Genomic DNA, 22,549 nt, shown 5'->3' with positions numbered 1-22,549 from the left:
TATTTACACATTTGTCACTGACATATTGACATAGTGACTATATAACTTCTCATTGTATGGCTATACCATAATTTATTGGACTGATTCCCTGTTGCTGGGCATTTAGTTTTTGCTTTGTGTTATTGTTGTTACTAGAAATAAAACCTTTGCACCTAAATTATGGCTTCTCTCTGATGATTCATTTCTTTTTTCCCTTTTTATTGAACTTATTGGGGTGATACTCATTAACAAAATCACACAGGTTTCAGGTGCATGATTTCACAACACATCATCCGTGCACTGCATTGTATGCTCACTACCCCAAGTCAAATATGACTGAAAACTTCTGATTATTTCATAAGGGGAGAAATACCAGTTTGGTTAAAAGGGATGAGCCCATTTAAGGATTCAGATACATACTAACAAGCTGATCAGTCCAGAAGTTATACAGATTTGCCACAAGTAATTTTTCATATCTTTTGTGAAATGTTATCAACTTTGAAACAGTTATTCTAGATAATGTGGAGTTCAACGTTGCCCTAATTTCACTCATTTAAAAATACTAATAATTATGATGCAACTATTAGTTTGAAAAGATAAGAAGTCTTATTCTCATATTGTAGATGAACCTGTGAAGGGGGCGGGGGGAGAAACCCATGACTAAATGCGGAAGGATCTATGGGAAGTGTCCGGGAGTTTTCCTGTAGGGGTCACTGTTACTGTCAACTTAGGCCTGCAAGGAAATGAAAATAAAGTCATGCATTTAAGAAGGTATGCTCATTCATTTTTAATGCCTGAGTTGTCTACCTTCTCTAAACTTCAAAATAAATAAGACCTTCAGCCAAATAGCATCATAGTGCCAAGCTCTTTATATAACGACGCCTACCACTCTCTCCACTCAATATGCGCCTGTGCTTGAATTGATTAAATGTGTGCGACTCCTGAAAGGCACTGCTGCTTGCTCTTAATAGAGGACGCATTAGCTAATTACCTAACGCCAATAAAGTGGTTTAAGTGGCATGTATGCTGACATGAAAACATGAAAAAGAGGAGGGGGGGAAGCATTCATTGCAGTGAACGACAGGATCCCTTCTCCTCACCTTCCTTTCTCTGTTTTTTTTTCCCCCCGTGAACCTGTTTGCTCTCTGCCTCAGAATCTACGCAGAAGACAAAATCAGATATAAGCTGCATTTATAGAGCTATCTGAGTACAAAGAGGTGCTTTTCAATCTTTAAGTTTTTATCAATGCAGCTCAGACACGCTCCCGACGATCCAGGAGCCAGGCCGAGTGGCTGTGAGGACACGCCTTTCTTTACCAGGCGGCTGTCAGGCTTCAGGGCTGGGGCAGGGAGCATTGCAGGTGTTGCTGGAGACGTCTCAGCTCTCTCTACAAAGCAGGAGTCTTCCCCAACATAAAATGCAAAGTAGCCTGCCGTTTTCCATGCCGCACATCTCCGGCCCTCCTCGTCCGGTGGTGTAGGAAGGGGCTGGCAGGATATTTACTCTCCGCTCTTGGATTTCTCTTATTTAACTGAACCCAACAGCATTTGCTTCTCTAAGCACAGTGCCAGCGGGTTAAGGGCTAGCCGCATCTGGCCGCCGAGCTGACTGTGGGCTTTGACCAAGCCTGAGCTGAGCTGGGGCCTCTGGGAAGCTGAAGGAGCCGGGTTAGGAAACCAGGGTGTGTAATGTAGAGAGCTCAGCCTAGTCTCTGGCACGCTGTGTCCCGCAGCGGACGCTTGGCTTCCCTCCACTCCTCTTGCAGCTGGGAGGAGTTGAGGCTGGGAGTTAGTGAAACTCTCACCTGTCGGAACCCGGATCTGGGCAGGGAGCAGGCCAGAGCGCCGTGGTCACCGCAACCTCGGCAGGAGGCCCTCCCCACGCTGGGAGGCCGCAGTGAGGGAGGCAGGTGTGGGGGCTGCTCCCAAAGACACTAGCCGCCCCCACCCGCGGGTCCGCACTCCAGCTCCTCGCCCCTTTCGCCCACACTCGCCATCGCTTGATGTGCCCCAAGGTCAACTCTTGCAGACGCCAGGGTTGCAGGTTCGAGACGCTCCGCCTCCTCCTGGCACTTAGAGCCGTAAGCACCAGCGGGAACCTTCTCTGTTGGTCTTAGTCTGCGGTCATTGCTGAGGTTTTCAGAAACTTGGCTTCTAACCGACGCCGCGCCTGCACCCTGCCCGGGCTTCCCCCGGGCCTGGGAGATTCCGCTCTCCCTCCCGCACCGGCACCGACGCCCCAACTTTTTACGTGCTGTCTGCGCTCCCTGACTGGCTGTCCACCTCTGGTGCGAACACCATTCGCAACTGAGCTCAGCTCGCCCTCTTCTCCCCCGAGCGAGTGCAGGCTGCGTGAGCCCGGATCCCGGGTGCACTTGATCAGTGCCAGCGCTTGGGACTTAACCCCTGCCTCGGAGCCTACCTGGGAGGAGAGATTGAACCCCGAAGGTACAGGCCTCTTACTCTGAAACTCAAGTCGGCCCCCCTCTTTTCCCTCCGAAACCGGGCGCCCGTCGCAGGTCGGCCCAGGGAGCGGCCGGGAGAAAGATCCGGGCGCTCCGGGCCACACCGCCCCGTCGGTTGCAGCGAGCGCCATGGCGGGCTGCTGCTGTCTGTCAGCGGAGGAGAAGGAGTCGCAACGTATCAGCGCAGAGATCGAGCGGCAGCTTCGCCGGGACAAGAAGGATGCGCGCCGGGAGCTCAAGCTGCTCCTGCTGGGTGAGTGACACCTTCCTTCCTGGCCATTCCCTCGTGCGGATCTCCGCCTCCAATCCCGGGGCATACAAATACCTTAGGCGCCTGTCTTTTGCAACTCCAGCTGGGTGACTTTCAACTACCCCCAAACGGGGTTGAGACTGGACCCTTGACCTCTGTGTGCCTTCCCCCATCTGTTCTGGTTAGCCTCTGTCTGTAAAGCCTGGACCTCCCCACCTTGCCCCTTCCACCCAGCCAGCGCACACAGATTCTGCAGAACCCCATCTTGGATGTTCGGGTCGGTGGTGGGGAACTGCCTGATTCGTAGGGTGGGTTCAGCTGTCAGTTCTAATAAATAAGTACTGTTGTTGACAGAGCACTTACCAAGTGCAGGACTGTGCTAAGTTCTTAGGGGTATCACCACCAACTCAGGCGGACAGGTAATGTCTCCATCTTAGAGAGTTAAAAACGGAGGCCCAGAAAATTGGCAAACTTGCCTTGACCAAAAAAAGGCAAAGCAGATACCCCGTCAACCATGTGGGTGAAGCCCAGGTCCTTGCCACCTCCGTCACTGTGACCCACCTCCACTTGCCACCCGTGGTCCTCCCTGGGAGGCCTTTCTGTTTAAGGCAGACCCTAAACTTCCTTGCCCAGGTGACTCAGCGTGGGGAGGTCCCTAGGATTCTGGCTTTGTGGCCCTAGGTGCTTTGGCTACTTCTTCATTTGGCTCTTTTGGTCTCCCTGCTCCAGGTAGGACACCCTTTCTCAACATCAGAAAGAACTTCTAAGGTTTGCCCAGTGTATGCCCCAGGAAAGTAACCCTGTTCAATCCATTTGCCTTTTGAGGAACAGAGCAGCCAGCAGCAAGTATTTCAGCTGTTTCTTTCATCCCTTCCAGACAGGACTCCTCTCTCACACCAGTTTGTCTTTGATATAAGGAATCTTCCTCCCAGAAAGAAAAGTCGATGTAGTTAGAATAAAACAGAGAAGGCTTTTAGTCTGTTTTGCCTTGAACCTGAGTAACAAAATCTCCTACACTTATTTCCGGGGTTTAGAGGGCAGGGTATAAGCTTCCCCACGCTGTGTCCCCTCCCCCCACTGTGCTAAGTGTCTGCAGGTGAAGTGGCCTGCCCACCCAGAATCCCTGTTGACCTTCAAGTCCCAGATGCCCGGGGAATTCCCTGCCTAAAGTCCCCCAGCTTGCTTTCAGGGCCTTCACAAGCAGAGAGGGCAGACTCCATCCCTGAGGAGTGCCCAAAGGAGCAGGTGTGCCAGGTTGTGGACTATCTTGCAAATGCGGGCTGAGGGCCCACAGGATGCCCCAGAGGCCTCCCTGGGGAGGGAAGGAGGCTGGGTAGGGAAGGGAAGGAATTCACAAATTGCCAGAGTAGCTTTTTCCTCTCTGGCCTGCAACTTGGAGGGGTCTGAGAATTCTAAATCATACCTGGACTCCAGGTGGTCATAAAGCTACATTTGTCAAGGGAGGAGGATTATGTGAGAGTTTGCTAGTTTGATTAGCATTTTAAAGTAGCAATTATGTGGGCCTCCATTTGTATTCTTGCCCCTGACCCCATAGATGATAGGGGTGGCCTTGGCTTTAGCTGCACACTTCTTCTTGTCAAGGACAGGCTGAACCCTCTTTCATTTTGAATTATTTCGATTTGTGTCAGTGTAAGAAGTACAGTGTCTGGAATACACCAGGATCTTGGCAGATGCTGGCTCTTTGTATGAAAAATGAAGCAGTAAGCTGAGTTATACTATATTGGTAATAAGCCTATTTGTTTGCAGTAAAATGCTTGCATTTACACTCAGACTAGGGGAGGAATGTGCAGAGATAAATTGTTTGCCCTGGAAGCCGAATTTAATCCTGACAACTAGAATCATTCTTCATCTTCCCAGGCCCTTGCCCCAACCCTCTTCCCATCCCCTTGAGGCAGGACTGCCTGACCTCCCAGGACCCCCATTTTCATCAGGCCCAGCTGTGACTAGCTCCTTGTGTCGGTGCCAGTCACTCAGAAATTGCTAGACATTGTTTCCAAGCTACATGGAGCTGTCCAGAAGCCCCAAAGGATGGACTTCAAAACCTCTGATTTCTTTCAGTCTTTAAGGGAGTAGGGTGCACTTCCATTTTTTCTCAAAATGGAGGAGCTGTCAATGACTCAGAAAACACAGGCATCAGGGAAGGGTATGCTATTTTGTTTGAAGTCAGGCAGTTCGAGTGCAAAGTTCATTCACCTGAGCCTCTGTAGTGGGTGGAGGTGAGCCATTGCTCAGATACCTCAGGTGAAAGCTCCACTTTGCAAATGGGACTCTAGGATCTTGTGTCTTTCAAGTGTGGACTGGCCTGAAAAGCCACCAGCTCTTTCACAAAGAAGCATGCTTTTGCTGCTATGTGATCTGAGGATGTTTCTGAAGTGCATTGATGGCTCAGTCCGTATCCTGTCTGTACATAATACAAGTATAGGTCAGTGTCCACGGGAAAGATAAAGCTGTGGTCTTTTTAGAGCTAGTCATTGGAAGATGTCTAGCTGGTCTCAGAAAAAGGAGGTTGAAAACAAAGAAGAGGCTCAACTTTAGTAGAAAGAAAATCCTTACCAGTTCCACAGATAAAAGTAGGGCCAACGGGAGTTCCAGTGAGAAACCTCATAAACACTCTTCAGTGTGAGAAGAAAGTGGCTGGAAAATAGAAATTAAATGAAGAGAAATATAATCTTTTGTTGATTTTTAGTATTAAACGAGGCTTGGTTAAGTGTTGTTAATCAGGTTGAGTCTTAATTTTGGATGCAGACCTCATGCTGGAACGGTCTGGAAAGAATGTTTACTGGGGAATTGGAATTGAACTTATGTGGGTATAGGAGTTAAAAATGCAGGTTCTTAAGCCACACTGCTTGGGTTCAAACCCCGGCTCTGCCCTTCTTAGCTGTGGACTAACTTCTCTCCACTTTGTTTGGCAGTGAGCACTTGGTGTCAGCTCTCATGGCTCCGTTTTTCACCAGGACTGTGCAGCTTTCCACATTAGTTGCTCAGTTGTCAGTAGCGTAGCAGTTTGTCCAAATTGTCCTGGTCGTGCTTTGAGTCTCCCCCACTGTTTTTATGTTTTTGTTTTGTTTTGTGCCATAAGCTCATTTTAAAGGGCCTCTTCCTCCTTGTAACAAAGAGTTGAAAATCTGAGTCTCAGAAAGTCTTATTACATTGGTTATAACAAAATCCCATTTCTGTTTTTTTTTTTACTTTTTACTTTTTATTTATTTATTATTTTTTACTCCATGTCCCCCCATTCACAATGCAGACCAGGCAAAGGGCCTGGGCTGAGGTGTATATGGGGTGAGTTACTCTGCCTCCTCTTTCTGTACATGCAGTATAAGAGCACAGCCTGTGGTAAGCACCGGGAGGTCCCAAAATCCCATTTTAAGGCTGTGTTTCTGGGCTGGAAGTCCATTAGAGAAAATGGTGTAGATAGTATGGGTTTCTCAGTAGAAGGTGACAGAATTCTCTAACTCTGTGAAGAAGAAAAGGAATGAAATGGTAAGTATGCCCACGTTCCTTTTTGCTTAGTTTAATCCAAAAGCTTCTCTAAAGTGCCGGGCATGGTGCTCAGTGCTGAGGGTAATTTCCAAGTTGACTTCGAGTTGCTTTTTCACAGGTAACTGTTACTAGGAGGATGGTCATGAACAGAGACTACCAAGTGTGAAAGGTGGGTGGGAGGGGTCCTCTGAGTAGGGCCTTGAAAGATGGGGAAGGAGGGGTGCTGATGCAATCACATGGGGGGGTGTGGCTTGGGTGGGACACATGCAAGAACCCATGCCTATCAAGAGCCACCTCTGAGGACAGTAAGTGATGTTTGAAGGACAGTTAGTGATGTTTGAAGTGATAATATGAAGGACCCCTTGGGGGCAGATTTCATTTAGTTTTGGTGTTTTATCTTAACCATTTATGTGAATATTATGTTCACTACAAAATAACTGTTAATGCAAAAATGCTTAAATTTTTGTGCCATGATATGCTTCAGAAGGGGAGACCATGAGGTTTTGTCTGTGGCTTATGCCCACCCAGACTGGAATCAACCAGCCTCACCAGGTAGCCTGCTCCCACCCATGACACAGCGGTCCCTAGAGCCTCTCACAAGACAAATGAAAGTTCTCCCTGTCTCCTTCCTGCCTTTAAACAAACACAGAGCCTTTCAGAAATGGACTTTCACTTTTCTTTAACCTTTTCAAGTAAGGTGTGTTGAGGTATGATTTACCTACAACAAAAGTCACCAATTTTAAGTGTGCAGTTTGACAAATGTGAACAGTTGTGTAAGTGTTAGCACAGTCATGACACAAACATTTCCATCATCCCCTAAGTATTCATTGTCTCCCCTTCAAATCATTAAAACATTTTTTAAAATTTGGAAGCAATTTGTAATAATAAGAATAGTGCCAAAACCCATAGGTGTACTTTTTTCCCATTTGACCTATTATTGAAATTTTATTCCATCTTCGTTCTCATTTGTGTGTTCCCTTTAGTTTTTCTGAAATGCTTGACAGTAAGTTATGTATGTATCAGTTCTCATATATGTGTACATATTTAGTTTCTTCTACTCTGGAACACTTTCACAGGCTGTCATCGCTTTTGTGACTTTATGTTTTTGAAGAATATCGTCCCCTCTTCCTTTTCTTTCTTCTCTCTCTTTTTGTTAAACCCTCTAACTTTTTAATAGAACACTTCTCAATTGGGGTTTGTCTGATGATTTTCTTATACTTAGTGATTCCAATGATATATTCTTGACTGGAATTCTGGGTAAGTGATAGGTGTCCTTCCCAGGGGTCACCTCTAGAGACACCCCATGTCTGTCCATCCCTCACTGGTAATACTAAGTGATCGCCCGCTTGTTTTCTCTATTGTTGAACAATTTCATGAGGAGATACTTTCTAAGACCATGCAAATATTCTGCTCCTCATCAAAATATCCTTCTAGATTTTGTATCAACATAGATAATTCCTGATCCAATTTGTAACTTGATGCTGCAAAGTGATGATTTCCCAGCTTCAGCACTATCTCCTCATTTACCAGTTGGCACCAGGCATTCCACTGTAACAACCTTCCCTGTGCTTCTACTTATTTATGTATTTATTTATTACCCCCAAACTCATGAATCCCTAGGGTTTTTTTAACCAATGGTTTTTACTCCATTACTCCATTTAATCACGTTGGTGCTCAAATTGCATCTGATTTGTGCACTGAGATCCCCTTCTAGCTGGTTCCTCTGTCATCGTGACAAGCCCCCATCGTTTCCTTGAGCACTTCCTACTTTCAGGCATAACTCATTACTCCAGGCTCATCCTGTACCTCCTTCCAGGTCCGGGAATCAGCTATTTCTCTACAGGGCCTTGGTTACTTTTAGTAGAGAACTGCACCTTTTCTTTTAAGATGCTTAAGTCTCCTGAAACAAAGATATCAAGTCCAGTAATTCAAATCAATCACTAATATCAAGTACCCGAAGGATCACATTTCTAAAGCATGCAGTTAGAGGATGAAAGTTTGAGGTTGTGAGCAAATTATGAAATGGAAAGATCTGACAGTGAGGTTTGATTAAAAAGCAATGTAAAAAAAAGTCTTAACCCTCCAGAGGTTCTTTTTTTTTTTTAAGGATGCCTTCTAGCCTAGATCACTTTTTGTTTTCCCTTTTCCCATGATACCTGAATCACAAGGGAAAAGCTTACCTCGTATGAGCTCTCATGTGTGGGGCTGCAGGGAGAAAGGTAACTAGATTGAGAAGGCAGAGAAAGAGAGGTTGTTAATGAGTCAGTATAAAGGAGATATTATATTAATACCAAAGACAAAGGGTGAAATTCAGGCCAACGGGGCCTTTATTGAAGGATGCTCACCAGAGCATCTCATGAAAATAAAGGAGTTGAGTAATGAAGACTGGGGAAGCGCAAGTGCCAGGGCAGTGCTGGGTCACCACCATCAGCATGACCTGGCTTTCCTCCTTTCCCAGCTTGAGGACCCTGTGGGCCTTCCTTGCCCCTGTGAGAGCCTGAGGTCTGCTCTGGGTTAGGGCAAACTCCTGGGTCAGTCACTTCTGGCCAAGACAGTGCCTCACAGACATGGCCTGGGGCGGGGTGGGGCAGCTCCCTGGGACTTAAGTAGTCTGCTGCTGACACTGTCCAAGGAATCAAAGTGTGTCGGGGCGGGGGGGGGGGGGGATAGATGAGCTCTCAAGGCGGGAGTCCCCACAGGAGCCTCTGCGGCAGCCCTCGCTTTCCTCAGGAGCAGTTGGCTCTCTGCTGCTGAGGAAATTAATGAGCTATCATGTTGGCTGGGGTTCTTGGTTGCAGACCATTTGAACAGAAGAATAATTTATTGGAAGGGAAGCAGGAAGCACATAGAATCAATGGGAATTGCAGAACAGGCTCAGCCAAAGGGCAGGATCCAAGGGAGTTTTGACACTGGTATCAGGTCAGACTGTCAAGCTCACAGCCAGCCACTCTGCCATCCCGACAGCCACTGAGCCTTGCTCTGGACACTCACCTCCACTGCACCACTGCAAATAATCTGTGACCATCTCCTGCATCCTTGTGCCACTTTTCAAAATCTCAGCCCATCTGATTGTGTCCAGCTGGCAGGAAGCGGGGGAAAGGCAGCGTGTACAGTGGTGAGAACATGTTCTCTGGGTTTAGGCAAGAGGTAGTGCCCATTGTGCTGCCAACCCCCTATCTGGGCCCAGAACACCTACCTACCATTACAAGGTCACTGAGAGAACTAGCATGTAGCTCCTAGGAGGACATGTGGGTAGGAGGGTCAACAGCATGAAACCCCTGCTGGTACCCCTTCTTCTCAGAGATCAGGCTCCTAATGTATGGCCATAACAGAATCATGAAATGAACAGTGCATTGAGGCTCTGGAGACCCAAGTTTCTTTCTTTGGTGTGTGTGTGTATGTGTGTGTGTATGTGTGTAGCCTCTGAGTGCTGGATATAAGACAATGAGCAACACTTTTCCTTTGAGCCCCAGGGTCCTTACTTTTAAAATGAGAGGTTTGGATTAAGTAACTTCTGAGGTCTTCCCAATTCTGTCATCAGATTTTTTATACCAATAGTTCCCAGAGTGTGTTTCTAGGACCAGTAGCATCAGCATTGGTATCTCCCAAGAACTTGTTAGAGGTGTAGACTCTGAGGCCCTGTGAAATAGACATTCTGGAATGGGGCTGCAATCCGTATTAATAAGCTGGGCAGGTGATCCTGATACATGCTCAGGACGAGAACCTCTGTGGGATAGCATTGTCCTGGTGCTCAGGACAGGACAGCCTCTGATCATCGCTCTAGGCTCTCAGGCAGACATTCTCATCTTTCAGCAATTCTCCAGGAGACCCTTGGGTCTGCCCTGCCTAGGGAATGCTCTGTTTCTTGAAGTTGAAGCACTTTCTCCTTCGTAAACTTGATGAAGGGTCTTCAGAGTCCAAGCTGGGTAATTTCTAGGGGTCTTTTGGCCTTGTACCCAAATTGGTGGGCAAAGAGGAAGAGCAAGCGCATGCCTATGATTTACCATGGCCAGAGTCCTTACGAAACCAGCAAGTGGTCACATTTGCATGCACCCTTGCACTCTGATGTATTACTCAAAAAGTTGTTCTCCTTAAATTGCAATGGCTTTGTGGCTAATAACCATTAAGTAGTTAACTTTCTATCATGAACTAAGTGGTGAGGAGGAAGCGTATTCTAGGAAGAGCTCCCACATATCAGTCTTCTCTCATAAAATTCACCCTCCAGGAAACATCAGCTGGTAATTCCAGCCTATGGGTGATTAATATTCCTGGTCATCAAGTCTTTTTTAAGCAACTGATAAATTTTCATATTTTTTATTGTTTTAATAAGAGGAAAAGAGAACACTTATCTTTTATTATTCTGCCTGAAAGATGTCTTCTGTATTGTTAGTTGTCAGTGACCCACAAATGGATTAACTATGCTGCTGCTCTCTCAAATTTTCCACAAATAACACCTTCCTTTTGAATAACTGATTGCCAGAATTGTTGTTCCTTCTGCTCAGCTACTTGGTAATTGGGGAGCATAAGCTAATTGTATTAACGAACAGAATCAAGTAAAAGAAGGTGGTAAATAAGGTTTAGAGTCATCATCTAACCTGCATGGTGGTCTAATTCCCAGTAGCTGAAGTCAGTGCCCCTCCAAGTGCAGCCGGAGGTGCAGGCCAGCCTGTTCACAAAGACAGGCACAGGGAGTGCACATCTAGAAGCTTTCGTAGAAATTTACTATGGCTGTGCCATGGACGGGTATTTTTACTGTGTCTCATGAACTCTTGTGTTCAAGACCCTTCCCCGAGGGGGAGGTTTTAAAAATTGATTCCTTACCACAGAGAATTTGAGGAACACAAGTACAGGACTTCATGTTATGGATGGGGTAGAGAAGGTCCAGAGCAGTGAAGAGACTCGACAGATGTCACGGGGCTTGGGGCTTAGTAGCTAATTGGCAGTAGAACCGAGGCCAGATGTCCAGTCTATGAGCGCCAAGCCACTCTTTCATCAAATCAGTCTGAGTCTTCATGTTGAATTGCGTTGTTTCTAAGGCAACACTGATTTTAAGGTTTGTCATTGACTTGAAAACAGCTTTTTCAGGAAACCAACAACCACCATAGTTAAATGTACACTTTGTTGCAAAAGCAATTTGACTTAAAATGTTCATTCGTGTGGCAAAAATCTTGAAATCAAGGATATAAGGTAATTTATTTCTCTTCCCCCCAATCAAATAGTACATATTAAAATAAAGCAAAACTCTTTCAATTATTGACATTGTATTTAATTTCATGAGACCAATTTCCATGCTGAAATTAGATTAGGGAAGAAATCTCTCTGTATTACCATTAGCTCACAGGGTTCTACTTTGAGTTATTATATAAAACTTTGAAAAGGGTTGCTTCCTGGATTAGAGGGACTGTTATATACAATGAAGGGTAAGAAAAAAAATAAGAGCAACCAAATGTTGTGAGAACTCCAATGCCTGCATAACTGAATGGGCCACATCCGGGCAATAGATAAGTTTAGGGAGAATTTCAAATGAGACCTTGAACTCCCTGAGGGGTTTGCTCACCATTGATCCCACAGTGCTGAGTGCACAGCTAAGCTCAAATGCTGATTGAATGAAAATGTCGGTCGTTCTCTATGCAGTGGTTTACATGAAATAGCGGATGAGAAGTATGAAGATTTTCTTAGAGGAGGTGGAGATCCCTGCTGTTTGGGATGGTCTGGGAAGGTTCATGAAGGGAAGATAGGCCTAGGCTGGTTCTTTAAGAAAGACAAAGTAGAAAATCCCAAAACTAATCTTTTTAAAAATGTCCAATATCTTGGCTAATTACTCTTTTTTAATACATATTTATATCTAGATTAGTGGTTTCAAAATATAAAAATTGAGCCTGGGTCCCAAAACTGAAGTGATACTTGGAAAATAGTCATTGTATTTCCATAAAGAGTTATTCCCATACAGGATAGAATTTAGATATGTAACTGGGACTATAGTTGAGAAGTTTGCCGATTGTTCTTCTCTATTGTTTTACTCTGAAATAATTAGAAAAAAATCATAACTTCTCATAATCTTTATGTAGCTCTTCTAATTATATATAGATCTCTCTATAAAATAAAGGAGTTAGATCTTGTGACTTTAGAGGCCAATCTCACAATTAATTTTATGAATAAGAAATCTGGAAATTCCAAAACGGGAATCAGTAATTGCAAGGACTCAATTCCTCTGATGTTTAAGACCTAGTGTAGTGTGTCAAGAGCCATGCTATTCATTATCTGAGCAAATTTCATATGAAACTGGCCTCTTATTGTGCAGCTAGCAGAAATAATAATCTTATATTGCACTAAAGGGATATTTGAAGTGATAAGAAGTTATGTGCTCCATATATGAACATGTTGCTTTTGTTGATATAAATCTTTATAATTGCTGTTACTTAAACCAGTGGTTTTGCCATGGCTGGTATGCCTTAGTGGATTGAGTGCTGACTTGTGAACCAAAAGGTTGCTGGTTCGAATCCCAATCAGGGCACATGCCTGGGTTGCAGGCCAGGTCCCTGGTAGTGAGGTACATGAGAGGAACACATTGATGTTTCTCTCCCTCTCTTTCTCCCACCTTTCACCTCTCTCTAAAAATAAATAAATAAATAAATAAATAAACAAACAAATAAATAAAATCTTAAAGTGATTTTCAGATTTGGGAATTTTGAGTTTGTTTATAAAAATTGGGAAGGGAAACAAAATGGGACTATTCATTTAAAAAAAATGCCAAGTAAGAATGTTAAATGTATTTTAATATATTCATGTAAAAAAGTGATTTTAGACATGATTATCACCTATTTTTTAACATATCCAAAATTGAACACATTGAACAAAATGGAAGGCTTTTCCATTCTCCCCAAGTCATGCGTTTCCACCTATCTTTCTTATCTCAGTAAAGGGTACCATTCACCACCCAGGTGCCCAGACCAGAAGCAACAGTCTTTCTTGACTCATTCTTCTACAGCTAACACTAGAGATGGAAATGGTAATAATGACATTTAATAATAGTAATAAATTATATTAGTAACATTATACATCTAATCATTATTTTAGACACTTGAAATGAATGATCTCACCTATTCCTCACTGTGCTTTGGGGTACAGTGAGTATCACCCTCTCCATTCTACAGCTGAGGTAATTGAGGCCCCAGGACAAGGTTTACCAGCCAGAGTAGAACTATGGTTTGAACTCAGGCAGCCTGACTCCAGAGCCTTGGTTCTTAATCATGGTCCTGCTTCTACCTGAACAGACACTTCTCCAAGGAGGATATACAGAAGGCCCAGAGACATACAAAAGGATGTTAGGCATCACTAACCATCAGAGAGATGCAAATTAAAACCCCAATGAGATACCACTTCACACCAGTCAAAAAGGCCATCATAAACAAATCAACAAGCAACAAGTGTTGGAGAAGTTGTGGAGAAAAGGGAACCCTAGTGCACTGTTGGTGGGAATGCAAACTGGTGCAGCCACTGTGGAAAACAGTATGGAATTTCCTCAGAAAACTAAAAATAGAACTGCCTTTTTGACCCAGCAGTTCCACTGCTGGGGCTATACTCTAAGAACCCTGAAACACCAATCCAAAGAACCTATGCACCCCAGTGTTCATAGCTGCACAACTTACAAGAGCCAAGTGTTGGAAGCAACCTAAGTGCCCATCAGTAAATGAGTGGATCGAAAAACTGTGGTATTTTACACAGTGGAATACTATACAGCAAAAAGAAAGAAAGAAAGAAAGAAAGAAAGAAAGAAAGAAAGAAAGAAAGAAAGAAAGAAAGAAAGAAAGAAAGAAAGAAAGAAAGAAAGAAAGAAAGGAAGGAAAGAGAAGAAAGGAAAGAAGGAAAGGAAGGAAAGGAAAGAAAGGAAGGGAAGGGAAGGGAAGGGAAGGGAAGGGAAGGGAAGGGAAGGGAGGGGAGGGGAGGGGAGGGGAAGGGAAGGGAAGGGAAGGGAAGGGAAGGGAAGGGAAGAAAGTCAGTCCTGTCCTTCAGAAGAGCATGGATGGATCTAGAGAGGATTATGCTAGGTGAAATAAGCCAGGTGGTGAAAGACAAATACCATATGATCTCACTGATGAGAGGAACCTAATGAACAAACAAACTAGCAAGCAACATATAACCAGAGACATTGAAATAAAGAACAAACTGACAGTAACAAGAGGGGAGGTGGGAGGGGATGACAGGGCAGGGGAGAAGGGAGGGTTTTTAGGAACATGTATAAAGGACACATAGACAAAGTCAAAGGACGGGTAGGATCGAGTGTGGGAAGGGGGGATGGTTGGGTGAGGGGGACTGGTGGGGGAAAATGGAGACAACTGTACTCGAACAACAATAAGACAGAGAGAGAGAGACAGAGAGATATCATGGTCCTGCTTCTGTCTCCCAGAGCCACCGTCTGAACAGAATCTACCGCAAGAGGCCAAATCTCTACTGTGCCCTATTCTTGCCATCCTATTCGCCATCCTACTTTCTTCCTACCTCTTGTCTGGATTACTCCATCCATTCTCCACACTATGGCCAGAGTGATCATTTAAAAACATAAAGCTGATTATTTTCTTGCTCAGAACTTATGCCTTCCCATTGTCCTTGGGTATGAATCTCAAATTTGCACATGGCCTGTGGGACTCTCTGCCTGTCCCCTGCTACCCCTCTGCCATTATTTTCTGTGATAATTCATTTTTGGCCTCAGGGCCTTCTTTTAGGACTTTCAATTGGCCAAACTCTTCTTATGTCTCTTCACATGCCAATCCATCTTCTACATTGCGCTTCCTTACTAGTTTTCTAGCTAACTGCTATTTATTTTCAGAATGTAGCTTAAATATTCCTTCTTCTCAAATATTCCTGACTCCCCAGAATATTCAAAGTCTCCTCAGAATATTCCCCCATAGCCCATTCTACATTTCCTTTGAAAAATAGCACTTACCCTAGTTTGAAACTATTTCAGATACTGTATTGACTCTCTTTCCCCTGCTAGATTCCAAACTGAATGAGTGTAGGGACAATGAGAACCAGTGAATCCTCAGCATTTTGTATAGCGCCTGGGTGTTTCATAAACATTTTTGAATGCACAAATATATTAGCAGTTAGTATTAACATTATCACATTAAAGAAAGAATATTTTAACTTCAAAAAGTAGAAAGAGCTTATTTTTAATAGAGAGTAACACTTTAAATTGAATAAATATGCTTTTATGACTAACTCACTATTTGTTCTTTCTATTTTTAAAATTTTTTTATCCTTACCAGCACTTGTTGTGTATTGTCTTATTATTTATTTCATTTTGTTTATTTTTTTAATTGTTGTTCAAATATAGTTGTCTCCATTTTCCCTCTTATTTGTTCTTTTTGAACCTTCGCTTTTAGGTGAACAAAAACGTCATTACATACTGACATTGGACTCTGAGCTGATGCTCTGGAACCAATGATTTGTTTCAGGTATCTTATTTGTTTCCTAGGCTTCCAGATTTTCTTATGCACAAAAATGAATGCTCTTTATATGTACATATTTTTTTAACTTAAAAAACTGGCATATTTGTATTAGAGTGGCTAGCCGTCTCCTGAATATCTGTTCTTTCCTCCTGTAATACCAGAAGTATTTTCTGGGCACATGGACACCTTCCAAAGACTACATATTTCCCAGCTTGCCTGCTACTAGATGTGGCCATTTGACTAATGTATAGCCCCCGGGATGTAAACCTGTAGTAATATAAGCAATTTCTGAGTTTTGACCTTAAAAGGAAAGGAAGCTTACTTTCCTTCTGCAGAAGGATGCTGACTTTAGTGGTGGGAGCTGGAGCAACCATCCTTTACAAAGAGAAGGGAGTCCATGCTAACGACGTAAAAGCCAACAAGGTAGAAAAGGCCCACATCCACATTTCCATGAAGCTGCCATATTAGCCCTGAATGATGAATGATGGGACCCCTGTTCATAGCAGCTAAACTGGTATCCTAGTTAAAAAAATATTATGCATTTTGTTTTGCATTTATATTTTCAATATTCAACAATATGTCTGAGAGTTCTTTCCAAAGCATATGTAATTCCTAGGCAGAAAAGTCAAAATGGAAAACGGGGAAGGGGAATCGAATGTGATGCTGTTATCGGTCAGTGGAGGGCAGCACTGTGTCTGTGTCTCTATTCCTGCACCATCATCAACATTGTGACACATGACATGCTCTCCTGTATTTTCTGTGACTGAGTTTGCAGTTATTGGACAGGGGCTTTTCTGTGAGCAAACAAACTTTTAAAGCTTCTTGTTTTAATTGATATTGAGTTTATTAAAGTTGAAAAATGGAAAAACCTGGTTTTCCTAAGCCTTTAGTGTTCATTTTAATTTAAAAAAATTTAGCCATTTTTGTATAAAAATAACTATGTATTTCACTTAATTCTTTGATTGCATTTAAATTTTCTACTAATTTAACTCCATTTATTAAATCAGTGAATTAAATAATTAGATTTCCTTCAAACATTAAAAAACATATTTACGCATATTAAAAACCTGAGTATCCTCAAGTATTTCAACCCCCTGACAAAGTTGGCAAAAAAGCTAAGCATTTAAGAGACTCCAGTAGACCTCAGAAACCTTAAGTTATAAATTAAATTAATATTATTCTTTTCTTTAAAGGTTTTATTTATTTATTTTTAGAGAGAGGGGAAGGGAAGGAGAAAGATCAATGTGTGTTTGCCTCTTGTGCGTCCCCTATCAGGGACCTGGCCTGCAACGCAGGCATGTGCCCTGACTGGGAATCAAACCAGCAACCCTTTGGTGTGCAGGCCCAGGCTCAATCCATTGAGCTACACCAGCCAAGACCTAATATTATTCTTTTAAATAATCAAATACTTTCTATAAATATAATAGAATACTCTTTATGTTTATTACAACTCTGGTAGATTATTTAGTATCATATTGAAATACCTTAAATAACACAGTATCAAAAAAAAAAAAAACCCTCAATGCTGGAAAACAGTTTGGAGTATCCTAAAAATGGAACTGCCTTTTGAACAGCAATCCACTTCTGGAAATATATCCTAAATTCTGAAACACCAGTACAAAATAAGTATACTTACCCCTATGTTTCTAGTAGCGTTATTTACAATAGCCAAGATCTGGAAACAGCCTAAGTACCTATTAGTAGATGAGTGGATAAAAAGCTGTGGTGCATTTACACAATGGAATACTATTCTGCAGTAAAAATAAAAAAGAAGGACTCTTACCTTCTGCGACAGCATGGATGGACCTAGAGAATATTATGTTAAGTGAAATAAGCCAGTCAATGAAAGACAAACACCACATGATCTCACTTATATGTGGAATCTAATGAACAAAATAACACACAAAATAGAAACAGAAGCAATAGACACATGGGACAGACTGATAGCTGTCTGAGAGAAGCGGGGACTGGATGAAAGATGGTGAAAGAATTAGCCGAAGAACATTGATGCATGACTCATGGACATAGACAATGATATAGGGATTGACTAAGGGAGGGGAATGGGTGGGGCTGGGGGAGATGGGCAAAGGGAGATAAATCAGGAACAACTGTAATAGCATAAGCAATACAATTAAAAACTCAGTGCTGACTAATGGCTATTATTCTTAAATTTATTATCACTAAATGTATTATCACTACAGGTATACTTATTCCTTAGTGTTAAAGGGCTTGTAACGTTCAGCTCAATCAAGAAAAGATTTGCAATTTTGACCCAAGAGTTAGGACTATTTTTCAAGTCCTTACAATATCTGGCAACCCAAAGCATCAATTATTTCTTTATTCCAATTTTTACTCCTTTTTTAAAAAAAACTTGTAATCACCTCATTTTAATTGATTAGATATAGAACCTGCAGTGGCAACTAATTTTTTCATTATCTAATTTGTGTTGAAGAGATTCTGTACTTTTCAAGCTCTTTTAGTTTGAAAAGTACAGAATCATCATTTCTGATTCTCTTACTGCCACTTTAAAGAAGAAAAACTTTGGTCTCAGATTCAAGAAATGGGAGATATGAGGTCCTTTCTTAATTCTGGTCTCTATTCTGCTGTGGATAACCTGTGTTTGAACACATCTTTTTTTTAAATATATTTTATTGATTATGCTATTACAGTTGTCCCATTTCCCCCTTCACTCCCCTCTACCCTGTACACCCTCTCCCACCCACTTCCCCCCCTTTAGTTCATGTCCATGTGTCATGCTTATAAGTTCTTCAGCTTCTACATTTTTCATACCATTCTTACCCTCCCCCTATCTATTTCCTTCCTACAATCTATGCTACTTATTCTCTGTACCTTTTCCCCCTCTCTCCTCCTCCCACTCCCCTGTTGCTAACCCTCCATGTGATCTCCATTTCTGTGGTTCTGTTCCTGTTCCAGTTATTTGCTTAGTTTCTTTTGGTTTTGCTTTAGGTATGGTTGTTAATAATTGTGAGTTTGCTGTCCTTTTATTATACATGTTTTTTTAAATCTTCTTTTCTTAGATAAGTCCCTTTAACATTTCATAAAATAAGGGCTTGGTGATGATGTACTCCTTTAACTTGACCTTATCTCAGAAGCACTTTATCTGCCCTTTCATTCTAAATGAAAGCTTTGCTGGATAGAGTAATCTGGGATATAGGTCCTTGTCTTTCATGACTTGGAATACTTCTTTTCAATCCCTTCTTGCCTGTAAGATCTCTTTTGAGAAATCAGCTGACCGTCTGATGGGAACTCCTTTGTAGGTTACTGTCCCCTTATCTCTTGCTGCTTCTAGGATTCTCTTCTTTATTTTTACCTTGGCTAATGTAATTATGATGTGCCTTGGTGTGTTTCTTCTTAGGTCCAACTTCTTTGGGGCTCTCTGAGCTTCCTGGACTTCCTGGAAGTCTATTTCCTTTGCCAGAATGGGGAAGTTCTCCTTTATTATTTGTTCAAATATGTTTTCAATCTGTTGCTCTACCTCCTCCCCTTCTGGTACCCCTATAATTTGGATGTTGGAATGTTTAAAGATGTCCTGGAAGTTCCTAAGCTTCTCTTGGTTTTTTTTGAATTCTTATTTCTCCATTCTTTCCTGTTTGATTGTTTCTTTCTTCCTTCTGGTCCACTCTATTGTTTTGAGTCCCAGTTTCCTTCCCATCACTATTGGTTCTCTATGCATTTTCCTTCATTTCTTTTATGGTAACCTGCATTTTTTCATCTAATTTGTGACCAAAATCAACCAATTCTGTGAGCTTCCTGATTACCAGTGTTTTGAACTGTGCATCTGATAGGTTAGCTATCTCTTAGTCGCTCAAAAGGATGAGTTCTGGGGCACTGATTTGTTCTTTTGTTTGAGCCATTTTGGGGGGGGGGGTGGTCTGGTTGCTCCTGTTATGGTGAGGGGTGGAGCCTTAGGTGTTCACCAGGGCTGGGCACCCCAGTCACTAGATTGGGATGTTGTATGTGAGGGTAGGGTCGAGAGGGAAAAATGGCGGTAGCTCTGTTCTCTGTGGGACTTCAGTCCCTTTTCTGGGATCCTTGGCTGCACACCCTGCCCTGCTCCACAATCGCCACCTCACTGGGTCTGCCAGCTGTCGCTTGCATACTCAGGGTCCACCCACTGCGATCTTGCGCGCTCCACATGCCTTACACTCCCTTAGTCGCCTTATGTGCCCTTATGCACCCAACTCTCCCTGTTCTTAGTGCTACGATCTGCGCCTGGCTGCTCGTCTCCGCCCCTCCTACTAGTCTGGATAAACAGGTCTATTTCAAGTTCTTGGCTGTCCGACTTCCATTCAGATAAATTTTCTGTCAGTTCTGGGTGTTATTGTACCTCTAAATTGTTGTTGTTCCCATCTTGGTTGTGTGTGGAGGTACGGTGCGTCCACCTATGCCTCCATCTTGGCTGGAAATGAGCACATCTTATCAGTCTAATATTGTTCACACGTTTCTTTCCTTTCAAAGGAAACATCAAGCAATTTAAGAATAGTTAAAAACAAGGTGACATAGAGTGAATTAAATATAAAACCCTAATCACAAACCATAAGCCTACTGGAAACTCCACCAGCTATAAGCCTTTAAAGCAAGAAGCATTTAGGTTTAAATTTAAATGCTTCTCTTTTTTGTGTTTTAAAATGTCTAAAATTTGGTTGAATCACTCGCTTTAATATCTCTCTGCCTTTGCATTTGTTGCTCTGTAATTGCAGACTCTCTATAGGCAGCTCATGCATGAGGAAACTACTTGAACTTTCCCTATTTTCAAATTGCTATTCACTTAAAGCAATGAGGAAGTCTATCTCCCTTGCCTAATAATTTCATTTGTCTGCACTAAGGGATGGGCAGGTGGAGGAAATGAGGAGGCGTTGGTTTATTTGACATAAGCTCATTAAGAAAAGATTGGACTCCAAAGTTAGTGGTAATCAAATAGGCATGGCCTCAGTGAAGCCAATTTGCTCTATGTGTTTGTATGTGTGCACATACATGCACCACCATTACCAGCAGATAATTTGAAATCAGTCAATACTTACAAGGCAATTTGAATGTTCCATTAACATAATTAAACTGATTCTATCTATAATGAAGTTATATCCCGATGCAAACCAGAAAATGGCCAGACAACTTACTATTTATGAAAAGGGTATTCTTTTGTTTAGTTAAAGTATTCATCTTGAGCATCTGAAATTTCTGTTTTAAGTCAACTTTCTCTTTAAGGAAAGTCATGTTGGCCAAAACAGAATGGGTGTGGTTTTCTATTATTATTAAGATTAAGAAAACTCAAAGAATACCTTGATTTATGTCATGATATCTGCTAGAACAAAAATTAGAAATGTCATTTCAAAATTCTAAACATTTCTCATTACAGTCACTGCCTTGCCTGTTTTGTGAATTGCTTTTCCTTTGAATACTTTCCAACTTTCAACTTTCAACCAGCTGAAAAAGCTGGTTTTTGTCTAAAGCCTTGTAGATGGATTGGCAGAAACCTTTGGTATGAGTTCTAGTATGGCTTCTGATTTATAGTGTGACCTTAGGCAAATCATAAAATCAGGGAAGCTCCTCATCATTCAAGTGAGAAGGCTGGATTCAGCAGTCTCTAAATTCTTCCCGCTGAGTTTCCATGGTAACTCTTCAGCCATAGTGGAAGTGCTAGTTACCTCAATCACTCCGTAGAAACGGTCTGTGTGTGTGTGTGTGCGTGGTGTGTGCATCCAGCACAACTGGGAAAACAGTATCTGGTTGCTGATGCCTTAGTAACAAATGGCATAGAGTTCTTCATATTCCTTTGTTTTCTGACTGTGCTTGAATTTTCATGTAATACCAGACTTGACATAAGTAATATGTCTCAGTGTATTGGAACAGGTTTGTCCGGGACAGAAACATACTGAATGGCTAATCTGACTGAAATGTCTCATTGTAGAAACCTCTAGTGACATAAAAATGACTCCTGACCTAACACGATTTGTCATTAGTTGAAAATCTTTTCGCTTTCAATTTCCTTTAAAGCATATGAACATTTAATAATAAGCTTCTATAACACTGACAATATGCCAGATATGATTCCAAGGGTTTTGTATCTGTTAATTCCATTCATCCTTGAGGTATGCAGTGCACTTTTTCCGTTTGCTGAGGAAACTGAGGTAGAGAAAGACTTAACGTGCTGCCCAAAGTCATAGCCCACTGGATGTGGGGCTGGGACTTGACTGAGCAGTAGTTTGATTCCAGAGGTTCTTTGCTCTTATCGCTCTTCTTTGAATCTGCTGTGTATTTTACACTGACAGCATATTTCAGTTCAAATTACCTACATTTTAAGTGTTTAATGGCTCCATGTGGTTCATGACTACCATACGGGATGGCACAGCTCTGGAAACACTGGAGAGAGAACGTAAAATGAGACCTCGGTGATGGATGATCACTAAGACCTCAGCTCTTAAATTCTAGGAATCTATATCAAGAAGCACCTGTTCTCTGCAAGTGGTTTACCATGAGATTACTTGGTTCTTCCCTGCTTATATGGCATGAAGAATGCATTCCAAGATAATAATTCAACAGTGAAATGATCCTTTTAGAATCACAAAAGCAACGTAATGTCAATATATGTGTGCATACCAGAGAAGGATTTTCAGAAAGTGGCCATGCTTTATTGGATTTAAAAAAATTATGCCCTGGCTAGTGCGGCTAAGTTGGTTGGGTGCCATCCCACAAACTGAAAGGTCATGAGTTCAATTCCCAGTCAGGGCACATGCTTAGGTTGCATTCATCCCCCAGGGCAACTGAGTGATGTTCCTCTCTCCTGTTGATGTTTCTCTCCCTTTCTTTCTCCCTTCCCTCCCCTCTCTCTGAGATCAATGATCATGTCCTTGGGTGAGGTTTTTAAAAAATTGGTAATTTCTT

General features: G+C 42.4%; 1 protein-coding gene and 1 non-coding gene across 4 annotated transcripts in view; one reads left to right on the top strand and one right to left on the bottom strand.

Moving 5' to 3' along the window:
- The first annotated feature begins 1,600 nt into the window (after nucleotides 1–1,600).
- GNA14 (G protein subunit alpha 14) overlaps nucleotides 1,601–22,549 on the top strand; it is a 160,903-nt gene continuing 139,954 nt past the window's right edge. For 2 of the 3 annotated variants that reach the window (XR_006785918.1, XM_045840981.1), the window contains exon 1: nucleotides 1,601–2,696. Coding sequence is in view for 2 of the 3 variants with exons in the window: in XM_045840981.1 (XP_045696937.1) it covers nucleotides 2,573–2,696 (124 nt within the window). In the remaining variant the exon portion in view is untranslated. The remainder of the gene's footprint in view (nucleotides 2,697–22,549) is intronic. The other variant, XM_045840980.1, reaches the window with a different exon arrangement.
- Nucleotides 5,937–6,067, bottom strand: LOC123820310. The gene has a single exon (XR_006785942.1). It is a non-coding gene; the product is annotated as a small nucleolar RNA SNORA51 (small nucleolar RNA).

This window comes from Phyllostomus hastatus, unplaced genomic scaffold (genome assembly GCF_019186645.2).
Source record: "Phyllostomus hastatus isolate PE091 unplaced genomic scaffold, TTU_PhHast_1.1 phas_contig_34, whole genome shotgun sequence".
NCBI classification, from domain to species: Eukaryota; Metazoa; Chordata; class Mammalia; order Chiroptera; family Phyllostomidae; genus Phyllostomus; species Phyllostomus hastatus.
Note: the sequence above shows the minus strand (reverse complement) of the source record. Positions and strands in the feature narration are given on the sequence as shown.